The sequence below is a fragment of the Branchiostoma floridae genome, chromosome 9 (assembly GCF_000003815.2).
Source record: "Branchiostoma floridae strain S238N-H82 chromosome 9, Bfl_VNyyK, whole genome shotgun sequence".
Lineage (NCBI taxonomy): Eukaryota > Metazoa > Chordata > Leptocardii > Amphioxiformes > Branchiostomatidae > Branchiostoma > Branchiostoma floridae.
In genome coordinates, this window is record NC_049987.1 from 22,071,859 (window position 1) to 22,086,699 (window position 14,841).

Here is a 14,841-nt window from a genome sequence, read left to right on the forward strand (position 1 = left end):
GGAGTTATTTGAAGGAATTTAAAGAATGACTGCTATTTGTCTGCAAAGCTGGTGTTTACTGAAGGGCAGTTATATGGGCCAATGCGGATATCTGTCCTTGGTGCTGAATGCCTTCCACATGTTCATCTTATTCTCAACACAATTTGTTTTGTGTGTTTTGTATGTTTGATACATTTACATTCACTGCCCAGTACAGGCATGAATAAATGAATAAATAAAGGTTAAAACTAACATTCCTTCATTCATTGTTTCCTTACCCCAACTGCCTGCATTGCCGTAGACCGTATCCTTAACTCTGGTTGCGGTTACGGAAGATGGACCCCAGGCTACAATTTTTCACGTCATCAAGTTCAAATTTGAGACAGGTAAGGTGAATTTTTTTCCCCATCCCAACAAGCTAATTTCCATCCTGGGATAGAGGGAACTGATGGGTCCTGTGGTAAGGATTGAAGAAAAGACTGTGAGAGGATCTTGTCTCTTACCCTTCAGGCAGAGTGAGTACAGCTGCCCGCGTCGCCGTTGACCGTATCCGCAGCACCGGTTGCCCGGTAACCAGGCTCTTCCACGAGTACGGTTCCGCCACGAGCAGGCCGGGCGGGACGATTCGCTGCTCCTTGTTCACGGAGCCCGTGCTGGCTGCCTCGGCAACGCTCGCTGCCGTGCTGTCATCCGGTTTCTTCTCATCCCTCTCCTTGAAGTTTTTAAAATATTAAACAAACATACATATTAAGCACAGGGCTCTAAATATCACCAGTCCTCTATACGCAGGTTATAATATAGTGCAGGTAAAATTGGAGCTGTGCAGGTATTTCTGGTGTCTACCTGCATCTAACCTGCACTGATCCATGTACTAGGTTTTATGATATAAATGTCCTATGATGTTGGTGCATGTGGATTGTTCTTAGCTGCATTGGCTGTTACCACCTATAAAGAATAAAAGAAAAATAGCAATAGTTCCTGAACAATTTTAACATGATCCATACTTCATAAAAAAATGTTCGCGGTGCTTTTAAGTTTGTGGTGAAGTGGACACCGCAAAAACTGCAAACATAAAACCACCACAAACATTTCTGTATTTACAGTACTGTGGCAGTGGAGTTACTACTAAGAATAGAGAGACTGCACCTTGATGTTGGTGAGGGAGGAGCGGTCAGGCGTTGGCTGCTCGCGCCAGAAGGACAGCGAAGAGAAGCTGACCACGATCTCAGTGGGCTGAAGGTTGTCCACAACTGGTGTACAGGTTAAGGATACTCTAACTTAGACTAAATAATTAAATATCTTATTTATTTATTAGCAAATGTGACAAAGTACATAACACTTACGACTCATTGCTGATATCGGATAGTCTACAAGTAGGGACAGACAAATACACAGGAATGGTGAAAGTTTGTGCTTAATTAAACAAGACTTAAACAAGAAATGCTTTTGAAGGAGCTGGCCTTGCTAGAATAGTACTATTGCCTCATTTGTTCACAGTTAGTGTGCAGCTTATCAATTAAGGATACACTGAAGAACATTTTGTGTGCTATCAAGTTGAACTTAAACGGTGGTCACTGGTGCAATGGCCAAGCGGGTTAAGTGTGTGCCTTGTAAGCTGTAGGACGTAAGTTTGATCCTGTCATGTTCATAAAACCAAAGACTTGTTACAAGCTGCTTTCTCTGCTTAGCACTTAGCATCTGAGAAAGACTGACCAGACCACAGTACCACCAGACAAGCCCCCTGCTGTAGTGATTAAGCAAAGCTGTGTGGTCCAGGGCTACAGAGGCATTGAACTGGCCTGGCTGTGTCCCAAAAATAATGTTGCAACAGACCTGAGTCAGCTTACAGATGTGACTAACTTATGTTGTGGCAGCAACTGTCATTCTCGTGTAGGACTGTTTAGCCATAGTCAACGCCAAGCTGATATCAATTAGGATTTGAAGATGGGCAATACTGACTGAAGGGGGCCATAATACATACCTTTAGCAAGAGTGATAAAGGTTAATGATTGATTGATTGATTGATTGATTGACCGATCAATCGATTGATCAGCTGGCTGACATCCTCCTACGCAGGGACATCCAACAGCCAAACCGCCTGTCTGAATGTGCCCTGTTCTTTCAACCGTCACCCTTAGTTCCTGACTGCCCTGCTTATAAATAATAATGAGCTTACCCTTATATATGCGAGACCCAGCTTTTGAAAACAGAAAGCCTATCTTCTGATTGGCTGACAGCTGGTTTGGGGGGGACGTCCACAGGAACTAAAAGTGACGGTCAAAAGAGCAGGGTACATCCAGACAGGCAGTTTGGCTGTTGGATGTCCCTGTGTAGGAGGATGCTGACTGAGGAAATTATTGTATCTAGTAAAGGATACACAGGTAGTATGGCGTCTGGTCCTCTATCATCTGCACTACAGAGTGCTGCGGAGCCGGACTGGCCCCTCCCTTGGGGGTGTTGGCGGCGATGGTGGACTGCTGGGCAGCCGCGGGGGTCTGCAACCCCGACTTCTTAGTGGGGGAGGACTCTCTCTGTAAGGGGAAAATTTGTCTACATCGTTAGCAAAAGAAGCCAGGGAAAATATGCATTGCTGGCAAGTCTTTGAAAATGACCAGTGAAATTTTGTACTTGTGAAGTTATCATTTTGTAACCAGTCAGGATCAGTTGATGATTGATGATTATAAGTTGTGGAATTGTTGTGCTAAAAAGAACAACAAACAGCATTACCAAAATGTTTGTGGCATTTGTTTAACTTAATCACAACATAGTGGAAAATGCCATCATGATACTCTTTCAGATCACTTTATGCATAAATTCATCCGAAAGAGAATGGCCGCATTTTCCACTATGTCAATGTATATACACTACTGATGAACTAACAACTGAAGTTAAAACAAGCAGCTTCAAACAATGGTCCCTTTGAAACTCTAAAGATTGTTTGAAAGTGACTGGTGTTGTGACAGCAGAACAGACAAACAGCAAAAATCACAACTGTGACACACAGAAAGGGCTTAGTAGAATTGTCCTGGGCAGGGACCGTAACAGTGAAGTGTATACAAACCCATGACTAGATAGTGATATTTCGCAAACAAACCAACCATCAAACAAAACACACACACAGGAGCACGACCTTCACCACACTACGCACCTTTATATCTGACCCTTGACCCACCTTGATGTCGGTTACCGTGCGGTTACACAGGTACGTGTTGGGCTTGTGGAACAGGTACAGAGTTCTGTGGAAAAATGTCATAAGAAATGTATTACAGTAACTGTAGCAGTAAAATTTTAGCATACAGAAAGCTATAATCATGGAAAGCTGTGATATTAGAAGGAATTGCTTCAATATGTAATACCGTATGTAGTTAGTACTAAATTAAGTATGACTTTTGAACAGTATTTGCAATTTGTACAAGACTGATTCAATGCACCTAGAATATCGTAGACTTTCCAACCCCAAGTGAGTTGGTGAAGAATACAAATTTGTGTCTTCGCCCCACAAGCAGTGCTGTGAGGTTTGCAGAATCATGCCTGAAAACATTATCTAAATGCAAATCTGGCATTTATTTGAAGCATTTGCTCCCTTATTCTTTTATCATTTTCTCCGCAACCCTATGAATATGTATATGGAATGTTTCTGTTCTTACTAAAAGTGCCCTCTCACTGCACTTGCGTCAAGCTTGTGTCACTGTGGGGTTCGAAAGATATTAATTGAGTTTCAGAGATAAAGAACAAATTTTCTTACTGTTTGTGTAATTTGTCATCTTCTGGGTCATACTTTTACGTATTACACAATATCTCAATTATAAAACAATCGGGGAAAATACCAAAACAGTGACACAGTGACCGAACCCTGCAGTGACACAAGCTTGACACAAGTGCGGTGAGAGTGCACCTTAAGAATTTAATATTTTCCTCTTTAATAAGACCCTTACTTGAAGCATTTGCAGAAGTCATCAAAGTCCATCCATGCGTCCTTGAGTGGCGGAGGCTGGTCCTGAGCCGGAGACTCCTCCACGGGCGGGCCATCCTCCCCTTCTCCCTCAGCCGTGTCGCCGTTAGCAACCTCTGAGTCAAACACTGTGGTGTCCTCCGTCTTCTCATCTGGGGACAGACAGGTTTGTTATTTCATATATCAGTAGGAAGAATGTCTAGACGTCAGAAAGTTTTCGAATGATTTCAAATGATTATCAAATGAGCCCATTCTCATCCCTTACTTCACAGTTGACACTCTTGTATACTAACTGTAAAATGCATTTAAGTTCGCAGGGATTTAATTTCGCGGTAGCGGGAAAAAAGACTTTTCGCGGTGGTTTTAATGTCGCGGTAGCACCATGCACTGTAGTATCTTAATGCCCTGGAAAAATGTTCGCGGTGGTTTTAAATTCGCGGTGAAGTGGCCACTGCGAAAGCCGCGAATATAAAACCACCGCGAACATTTTTGCATTTACTGTATTAGGTACTAGATTTAGTCTTGTGGAACTACAGTAGTTATATACAAATAGATGACATACTTTGTACCCTGTACAATTGTTGTGCAATGACGATTCTGTCTATCAGTTGCAGTAACAGTTACTTTGATCTTAATTGATAATAATATCTATCAGTTACTGTTTTCATCATGATAGCAAACGACACTAGGAAGTCTAACAGTCTAACAGAATATGTTAACAAAATGTATAGTGTGTGTGTGATTGTAATTGTGAGAAGAATGTATCATAACCAGGCCTTCTAATATCCTACCTTTTGCCTTGCCTGCCTTACTCCCAGAGCTGGCACTCAAGGCTTTGTCCTTCTCTGCCTCCTTAGACTTGGAGGTTGACGCACTTCCTTTACGACTCTTGGCATCCTGGGTGAGAATGAGAAATAGAAGAAAATCATCTGGGTTGCCAAAGAGAAAAACCTGCCTTAAAAATTCAAGAAATAGAGAAGAAACATGTTGGAAAAACTGGTTACTTTGAATTGGAAACTAGGTGAATTTGGGCCTAATCTTACACATCCACAGTGACCAATATTTTCTACAGAGAGGAAACACTGGTCACTGATCATCACTAAACAGATCAACTTAATGTCTCTAAGTCATTGTCTGTCTCACCTCCTCTTTATTCAGGTTACTTGATGCGCGACTCAGCGGCCTCTTCTCTTTTTCCTTCTCTTTCCCTCCCTTCTTCTCTGCTGGTGAAGGTTCAGGTTTGGCAGGCGCAGGGGCAGGCTTCTGTTTCAACAAAACATACAAATGAAAAAATTAACTCGAAAGTTAATCACTATTCAGCGTTGGTAGAAGTTGTTCTGAATAAAGTTACAGTAATTTCCAACACAAGAATTGGACTTAACCAAATATTCAACTGGTCAACTCCAATCTTTGGATGATACCATTTTTTGGGTCTTGCAGAAGGCCATGCAAAAATATTTTTCACAGAAATTAGTACAAGGACTTATGTAAAATATTTCTGGAGGAGGCTGATTTTTTGGATTATGAAAGCTTGAACAATTTTTTTATTGTCGTTCTTGGTATAGCAGAAGAGAACTTTATAATAGAACTAAATCAGCTAACAAAGACTGTCATTATAGAATAGGACTGTTTAGTCATAACAGAAGCTGTAGCTGTTATGTGAATTTTACAATCATAAAGATTAACTGGCAGAAGCTATTTGTGGTAGAAACCTCCGACAACCATACTGTAAAAAGTTAATGCATTTAAGTTTGCTGGGATTTAAATTCAGGGTAGCGGGAAAATGGAGTGTTTGCAGTGGTTTTGAGTTCACGTTAGCGCCATCTACTGTACTCACATACTGCCATGGAAAAATATTTGCGCTGGTTTTAAGTTTGTGGTGAATTGGCCACTCAAAAACCGAGAACACAAAACCACGGCAAACATTTCTGCATTTACATACATTAGTTAACTTATCATTAGTTCTGCATTGAGCAAACAAGCACATGACTCCTTTGCAGAGTTGTTTGGTCACTTGTCAATGATTAAACAGGTAGACTAAACCATCTCCAGTGAATGGGAGGTTCATGTACTACGTCAATGCTTATTGCACATTTAGCATTAATTAAGTCTTCTAAAAAATATTGTAGCTCTTTTATTGCTTTAGAATACAAAGTTTTGACAACAAGTATAACTAGTGTTATATAATCACAACTACCAAAAATTCCAGATAACGAAAAATAAGTACATGTACTAACATATGAACAGATGCATTTGGTTGTTGTGTTTGAAAAGAAAACTGGACATATCATGAAATTTTATCATTTCAATAAAAAATCAAATACACTTTTATCGTTTTAAGCCAAATGGGTAATTTCTTTCTAATGTATTATTGTGGACAATCTAGCAAGTGATATCAGCAAATAATACCATCGTCTACCTTGACTAATATGATTGGACCAGCCCTTAAGCAAACATGTTGTAATCTGTACTTTGGCTTGGGGTGGGGCTGCCACATCAGCAGTAAGCAAAATCATGGCGGCTGCACCGTCAAGTTTGGGGACACAATTCCGTGACGAACTGTCCTGCAGCATCTGCCTGGAGCTGTTCACCAGGCCCAAGGTGCTGCCCTGTATGCACACCTTCTGTCAGGACTGTCTACAGGACCATGCAGGGAGGGGAAGGATCTTCCAGTGCCCAATCTGTCGTCAGCAGGTCAGGCTGCCACCACATGGGGTCAATGGATTACCAGACAATCACTTGGTTACAAGTTTGTGCGGGAGACTACAGCAAGTTACACTGTTAGGGGAAACGAGTGAACAACCTCAATCTGGAAACAGGTGCAGTTTTCACCCCACAGAGGTGCTCAAACTGTACTGCAAGCCATGCCAGACACCAGTTTGTGAACAGTGTTTAGAGGAGACTCATAATGGCCACGGTACAACAACCATCAAAAAGGCTGCACAGGAAAGCAGATCTACAGTCCAGGCATTGATCAATGAGGGGAGAAACATTGCGGAAAGTTACTGCAACTGCATCAGAGGCCTGAAAGAACAAGAGAAAACCCTGAATGAACAGACACAAGAGACAAAGAACAGGATTGTTCAGGCTTACAACCAAATGGTGCAGGAACTCACAGAGAGAAAAGACCTCCTATTGTCTGAAGCTGAACAGAACCACAGAATGAACTTGGAGAGCATATACAATGAATTGGGAAGATTTGTGGCAGACTTCAATGAACTGTCAGCTGCCTGTGATAAAGCAGAACAAGAAATGAAGTGGGTAATAGAAGAGTTACTTAGTCATGAGACTTTTTTGACACAAGTTGTAGGAAAATACAGGGGAAAACCAGCACCAGCTCCTGTACAAACCCAGCCTGCTGTATTTCAGCCCGCAAGAAGAACAGTAACTTTACTGGGCTCTGTGACAGTCCAGTCTCACCCATATGCACCAGAACCAGCTGATGGTAAATATGTGGCAGGCAGGGGAACAGACCAGCACTGTCGGCAGCAGCCTTCCAAAGGGAGAGCTTTTAAAAAAACTTCTAAGACTACTAGTAGTCTTAGAAGTAGTACATGGAAGAGTCTGCAAACACACCAGAACTGCCAGCAGCAGCTTTCCAAAACGCCGGCTTATTCCCCAACAATAGAAGATTAACTAGAGAAGTACCGACAAATAGCATACAATATGAAGCATTTCTTGTACAACAAGACCTACACAGACGCAATATACCATGCTGGCTATCTAATGTAAGTAAGATTTTGGAGGAGTCGGGTTATGCATACCTATTGTTAAACAACGGTCGAGATATACCATCAATTCAGTCGGAGGTGAAGCAAAGACTGAAGGACATTTACCTTCAAAACTTTTACTCAGGGCTGAACTCCAGTGGTAAGACCGGAAACCAAGGAAACAAACTAAGAACATATAGAAAAATCAAACATACCTACGAAAGAGAACAGTACCTTAATATTCAGAATTTCAACCATCGCCGAGCCATGGCTAGATTAAGAATCAGTGACCATCCCCTACAAATTGAAGTGGGAAGATACAACCAGACTCCTCCGAATAATAGACTCTGTACACTTTGTAACTCCAACCGTATAGAGAATGAAGTCCATTTTATATTAGAGTGTCCTTTATACAATGACATGCGCAACTCTTTTATCAGTGCTCTGAATGTAGTAGATACACCATGTAAAGAGTTAACCAACGACAACCTGTTTGTACATATAATGACAACCACAGACAACTTTGTACAACACAAACTCTGTGAGTTCGTATACACATGTTTTAAGAAAAGGGAAGAGTCATGTAAACGCTAGATATAGTGATAGCTTAGTTGCACATGTATTGTTTATTCAATTGTAATACTACATGTTATAGTACTTAGTCTTTATAATTAGTATATCCCATCATGGGATTTGCTGCATTTAGCCCGCATGGGCAGGAACATGCAAATAAAGATCATTCAATAATATCGCAGGCCTCAAAGTTAACTTTTGTCCCTACTCTCAAACTCAAAGCATTGTCCCAAAAATAAATTTCAACTGTCCCGAAGTGAGGATGGACTGTCCCAAAATTTTGAAATTTAAAGCCTCTGAAATGCTATTTCCTGCATTTTGAAGTAGAATATAGCCAAATTTTTGTCTTTGCTGCAACACTACTTTTGTCCTGAGAATGGGAGGTGTATGTTCTTGATTTGAGGTGGGTATGGCTTAAAGAATACATGAGGTAATTTTCAAGTAATATAACACTGATTCCTTACAATATAATGTTTCATGAGTTAATACATACAATCAGGGAGAGTAAATTAACCTTACTGCTAAAGGTGAAACCAAGGTGAAACTTGACTGTTACATATATAAAAACAGCAAGCTAAAGAAGTCTACAAGAAAATCTGCAAACCAACAGAGGAGAAAGTGTAGCCAGGACTGCCAGGTACATCTTATATTTCTTTAATTTGTGTATCTACTCTGTTAAGAACATAGCTGAAAATAAATGCACTGAAAAGTTACTTGTAGCCTGTAACATCAGCGTTTTAACTTTACATAGTACAGAAAAGAAAATTTTAATCGAAAATATATAGCAGAAAAGATGTGTTCCAAGGGCAAATTAAGCGAAATTTTCTCAACAAACAACATCCATTTATCAATATTTTGAAAATAAAGACTGCAACAAAAGTAATATCTCAAGTTACCGTGAAAAAATCCGTGACCTCCGTTCAACATTTTCTACGAATTCAGTGCCGACACCGCCCCCCTCCCCAGTATGTCATCGTCACATTAGCTGTTGTTTTTTCCAACTTTCCACCGACAAACAAGCAAAAAAAACCTCCAAAACAATCCTATACATGTACTTATCACCAATGACTTCAGGCATTCGACGAGTTTTTGTAAACAAATCAAAGTTTTTACACTTTCCTGCGTGATTTTTCCCGCGAAAACAGCGGGGATATCAGATATTCCACCAATGGACCGATCCCAATCGAACGTCATATCGAACAAATAGAACAAGATGGAACCCCCTATTCTATTTCGAACACCTCCGTCAAAAATAGCCCCAGTTGAACAGGAATGGCCAAAGAAAAATGGTATGCTATTCTTTGTCAAAGGCTACACCCACCGAGTATAGGTATTGTGGTAGCGAGAGCCACTGCATAGCATTACATTGATGGTGGGCAGGATGCACGTGTAGATCAAGGGTTTTATAAGATCTGGAACTCTGCACTGGCAGACTTTGTAGAAGTGTCGCATTAGTTGGTGCGTAATACAAGCTCCCTCTCCATGAGTACCTGAGCTGCTCTCTTCTTGATTTCGCTTTTATCATGAGCATTAATGCAGCTGTTATGCATGCAACAAACGCAGTAGAAACCCAGTCACAAATAGATGTACCCTGGTTTTCACGTGCATCGACCGTATGTCAGAAACCGTACACTCATGCCCACCAACAAGGTAATGATATGCGGTGCCTCCCGCTTTTGCTTTGATTGAAATTATAACGCCCTTACTTCAACTTTATCAGCCCCCTCCTCAAAAGACTGTGCCCAGTGGATGTAGCCTTCAACAAAGAAGTCAGGGCATTTTTTTCGGCCCGGCCTGAGAGGATTTCAGGGTCCAAAGAGATAAACCGAAGTCAGTCGTTATTATCAGCTATACAGCGGCGGCGGCCAGTTCTGTCTGACAAGCGCTGTTTTTGACGGAGGTGTTCGAAATAGAACATGATCGAACAGGGGGCGGGGCTTCGGGATCGGTCCATAATGGTGCCTGGGCGCGCCACGTCACGCCGAAATGGCCAATGGGGTGCGACTCTCGCGATTCGCGAGATGTGAGTGAGTGCGAGATTGCGCGAGACTTGAGGTAAAATCACCCAAAATGGCGGCTTGGTGCGCCCGGAATCGGCGAATTTTGAACTTTGAGCGAAGTTTCCGGGGGAAAATAAGGGCGTACCAAAGGCGTACAGTATATCCAAAAAACAGGGCGTACATTTTGCGATTTTTTTAGCGAAGGCCGTACATTGTGCGGCTGTACGCATTGCTAGCTAAAAGCCTGCCGCGGGGAGATCGGACATTCTGATGTTGATTCGTTGATTATTTTCCTATTGTCCCAAAAGTGTCCCAAAAAGATTTTCCAGTTGTCCCGGCCTAAATTTTAGTGGCCCCGGGACATCGGGACATAGTTAACTTCGAGCCCTGAATATCGGCTACTAAATCTTGACCGCTACAGATACACTGGAAGATCGCCAGAGCTGGAAGTCACTAGTGAACAGCCTTACTGCCCCTGAGCTATGGGACGAGTGAGTGAGTGAGCGAGAACCACATAAGCACCTGGGATCCACCACCTCAGCCATGAACCCATCTGTGCAGGAGCAGTCCACTCCCCAGCAGGCTATCACTGACAACACTACCAAAAATGCTTTTTCTTGTTTATCTTGTTTTGCTTCCTCACAGAAATTTTTTCTTCCAGGAAGAAAATTATTCTGTCCCCAAGCTTGTCAAGTTTTTTTGAGAAAATTTGAGATTTGTTTTCTTGTATTTCTTAAAATGCTTTTTCTTGTTTATCTTGTTTTGCTTCCTGACAGGAAATGTATCTTCCAGGAAGAAAAAAATTCTTGTATTTCTTAAGAGTTGAATCTGGTTAGAAAAAAAACAAGAATTTGTAGAATTTTTTTCTTGCATCATAAGAAAAAATAAGAAGATTTTGCTTAAATGTCTGAAAAAAAATTGTGGTTTCTCGTTTTGCTTGAATTTTATTCTCAATTTTCTTCCTGCAATACTATTTTTCTTCATATAAGAATTGTCCATGGGGTAAGCAAAATAAGAAAAAATCATTTTTGGTAGTGAACAGCAAGGTTCTAGCTAGTGCAAACTTGCGTTATGCTAAAATTATGGGTTTATTTTTGGACCGTTAGGCTTATTTCAATCCCAATCAATCAATCAGAAAAGGCTAAGCTGTTAATATCCTTAATGATAAAATCACTGATCCTGATCCTGCTGGTAACATTACCAGCATACTTGAGTGAAAGAGGCTTTCAAAGCCAAAATCTATTAAGCTACAGTGGCTGTGCTGCCGGATTACCAAGCCAACAAACTCCAACCAACTGCACAGGCATCAGACGAACAATGCCACTACAATCCTGTACATTAGACACTGTGATACGATAAAACTATGTGAGGAACTTTAAATCAGTAGTAAGAAAGCATTAGCCATTTGATTTCTTCCTGTCAAAACTGTACGTAAAACTAGGTAAAAGTGATATATGGACATTGTCTGTCGAAAAGCCCAGGAAGAATAGTGGTGTGCTCTCAGGCTTGTCACTAAAATTAAATGGATTTTCCTTAATTATGTCTCAAAGTAATATCTGTAATAGTAATTCCATTGACAGAAAGCATGGGGAAAGACCCTGCATGCCCTGTATTTGAAACTATTGTTAGTTCACATACAATATTTGATATTTCTGCCCAGTACATACCTCTGGTTCTGGCTCAGGTTTAGGAGGTTCCTGTTCCTTCATTACTGCCTGCTCCGGTTTGTCTGGAGCATTTTCATCGTCCTCGTTCACCTCCGGCATGCTGGCGGTGCTGGGGCGGGTGTCGCCTCTACGGAGCATGGACTTGGGACGGTGGCTGAAGTAAACAAACAATACAAATTTAAATCATTAATGAAAGAAAATGAGAGAAATGTTCACACCAGTTGGCCACAAGTAATGAAGCCATTAAGCCAACTCTGAAGAAGAGATAGGAAACACAGTGCTGGGCCAGGTATCTCCTCTCCTAGCAGTGGCTGAAGTAAACAAGCAATAGACAATGAAAGAAAGTGTCAGGATATTTAGCCAAGTTATTGACATCAGATGGCCACAAGAAATAAAGCTGTTATGCCAACTCCGAAGAAGAGATAGGGATTGCAGTGTTTGGGTGGGTGTATCCCCTTCACAACATGGGCTTGGGACGGTGGCTGATGTAAATGAACAATTGAAGAAAATGTCAGCTGAGGACATTTAGCCAGGTCATTGATAAGTTCGCATCAGCTGGCAGTTGGAGAATTTCTAGAAGGCACTATGAATACCCAGGAATATACAAAGAATAGCCATTCTGATGGCATTCCGGCTCATTCCGCTTCTCATGTGAAGAGGCCTTTACATGCAACAAACGTCATCAGTCTACAAGTAGTTCTTTGAAGCTGATGATAAAAAAAAAAAGATTTTAAAAGTTTTTGTTTTAATTGGAACTTAGGGAAACATCTAATCAGTAATGCACACCATTAATTTTGAAAGTGAGGTACAGTATCAAGTAAGATAGTCTTTAGCTGGGAATTCTACCCCATAAATTTGTCTTCAGATGTGAATATCAGAAACATGGTGGCCGGTACAGTAGCAGTCAAAGTCTTTATCATACTCACGTATCACTGGGGATGGGGATTGGGCTGACTTTGTAGTTGATGTAGGGGGAACAGACTTCGATGAACTGCTCTGGTTTCTTCTCTTGTGGTTCTGAAGATATAATAAAACACAATGTCATCATTTTACATGTTGGGGAAAAAGTCTAGATTTACTTAAAATAACATTAAGTTATCATCATCAGTACAATCTGGAATACTCTGGAATTGCCAGACTTGACAAAAATCTCTGGAATGTTTGAAATCTCTGAATTCTACAGTAAAAAAAGCTGAAGTCTAAAGCCATTAAAATTGGAAAGCAACTGCAAATGCACTGATTTATGCTGTTCTTACTGTACACAAAATTGTGAAATGAGACATTACATTATAATGTCCTAAAACTATGGTGCACATTTCCTACATTCAAAACCTTGAAAGACATTAGAGCTCAAGAGTACATTTTGTATGAAAATGTTCTTTCAAACAAACTCTCTGAAAAATAACACAGTAACTTCAAAACATTCAAACATTGAATGAAAAATCTATTACATAGTTAAAACATCTATAGATAAGAGATCTAGAGTACATTGTTTATCATCCATTAAATCAACCAAGCAAAACGCAACACTTTTCACACCTTGGGGGTTGTCTATTGGCAGAGATTTCTTCTCATGCTCAATCTGTCTTTGATTTTTCAGCTAACAACTCATCACATCTAAGCCCTGTACATCTACATTTAAAAAGTTTTAGGCAATTCAATGAAATATGGTACACACCTTGTGGTTCGTCTGTCGGCAGGGATTTCTTCTTCTTCTGCCGGATGGTTTTCCATTTAGGCACGACAACAGGAGGAGGGGGTGCGACCAGGGGGCAGGATCGGGTCTGGGTCAGCAGCAGGGGGTGGGGGTGGATGTGAGACAGGCCAGACTGGCGTAGCTTCTCCGACGCATCCGCCTGAGGGGCAAAAGATTAATTTATTCCACAAACAAGATGGATTCTGGTTTTATTCTATGACCATAGAGTGTAGTTATCAATACACTGACTGAGTACAATTATTATACTAATTCATATATAGGCTGTATGGATTATTTGAAGTGGTTCCTTTCTGGTATAAATTGGGAGATGTGATAAATATACAGTACCTCTGCACATAGGGCAAGTGCGTGTGTGTGTGTGCGTGTACGAGTGCATGCATACATGCCTGTATGCATGTGCTGTTCAGCACCAAGGACAGGTATGTCTGCCTATATATGAATGGACAAGTGTGTTTGTCTGTTCATGTGTGTGGATGGTGTTCAGGACCAGGGACAGGTGTGTTTACCTGTGTATGGATGGTGTTCAGCACCAAGGACAGGTGTGTGTGTGGATGGTGTTCAGCACCAGGGACAGGTATGTTTGTGTGTGTGTGTGGATGGTGTTCAGCACCAAGGACAGGTGTGTCTGCCTGTGAGTGGATAGTGTTCACTAGAATGGACAGGTGTGTACATGTGTTTGGATGTGTGTCTATACATGTATGATGTACATGTAGGAACTGACCATTTCTCCCAGTGCAGAGACCCGTGGCACCTTGGGTAGATGTGTGTACGTCACAAACAACAACTCACAAACACACACATACAATTGTGATGTACATGTAGGTACTAACCATTTCCCCCAGTGCAGTGACCCTTGGCACCTTGGGTGTGTGTGTGTTTGCATGTGTGTGAGTGTGTGTGTGTGTTTCTGTGTGTTTGTGTGTGTGTACAAGTATAATGTATAATGTAGGTACTGACCATTTCCCCCAGTGCAGAGACACGTGGCACCTTGGGCGGATGTGTGTATGTCACAAACACCAGGATCTCTGGTTTCTCAGGCACAACTGGCCCTGAGGCCTGTGCATTGGCATCTGAAACAGCCACAGTGCAGTTATACAACATGTAATGATATGACAGGCAATGCTAGTTTATCTTTATCTGCTGGTTAATATCTGTATCCTTTGTTTTAACAAACAAGGTATTTAGGGATATAAAGTCAATGGAAGTGGTTTCAAACTGCAGTACAGTATTTTGAAACTATTGC

General features: G+C 41.2%; 1 protein-coding gene across 1 annotated transcript in view; it reads right to left on the reverse strand.

The window, feature by feature from the left end:
• LOC118422312 (androglobin-like) overlaps window positions 1-14,841 on the reverse strand; it is an 85,852-nt gene that overhangs the window by 17,674 nt on the left and 53,337 nt on the right. Inside the window, exons 11-21 of the mRNA XM_035829831.1 lie at window positions 14,556-14,668; window positions 13,560-13,737; window positions 12,808-12,898; window positions 11,882-12,035; window positions 5,075-5,194; window positions 4,723-4,828; window positions 3,915-4,083; window positions 3,128-3,215; window positions 2,357-2,510; window positions 1,126-1,229; window positions 483-691 (exon numbers count right to left, since the gene is read on the reverse strand). Coding sequence (XP_035685724.1) covers window positions 483-691; window positions 1,126-1,229; window positions 2,357-2,510; window positions 3,128-3,215; window positions 3,915-4,083; window positions 4,723-4,828; window positions 5,075-5,194; window positions 11,882-12,035; window positions 12,808-12,898; window positions 13,560-13,737; window positions 14,556-14,668 — 1,486 coding nt within the window. The remainder of the gene's footprint in view (window positions 1-482; window positions 692-1,125; window positions 1,230-2,356; window positions 2,511-3,127; window positions 3,216-3,914; window positions 4,084-4,722; window positions 4,829-5,074; window positions 5,195-11,881; window positions 12,036-12,807; window positions 12,899-13,559; window positions 13,738-14,555; window positions 14,669-14,841) is intronic.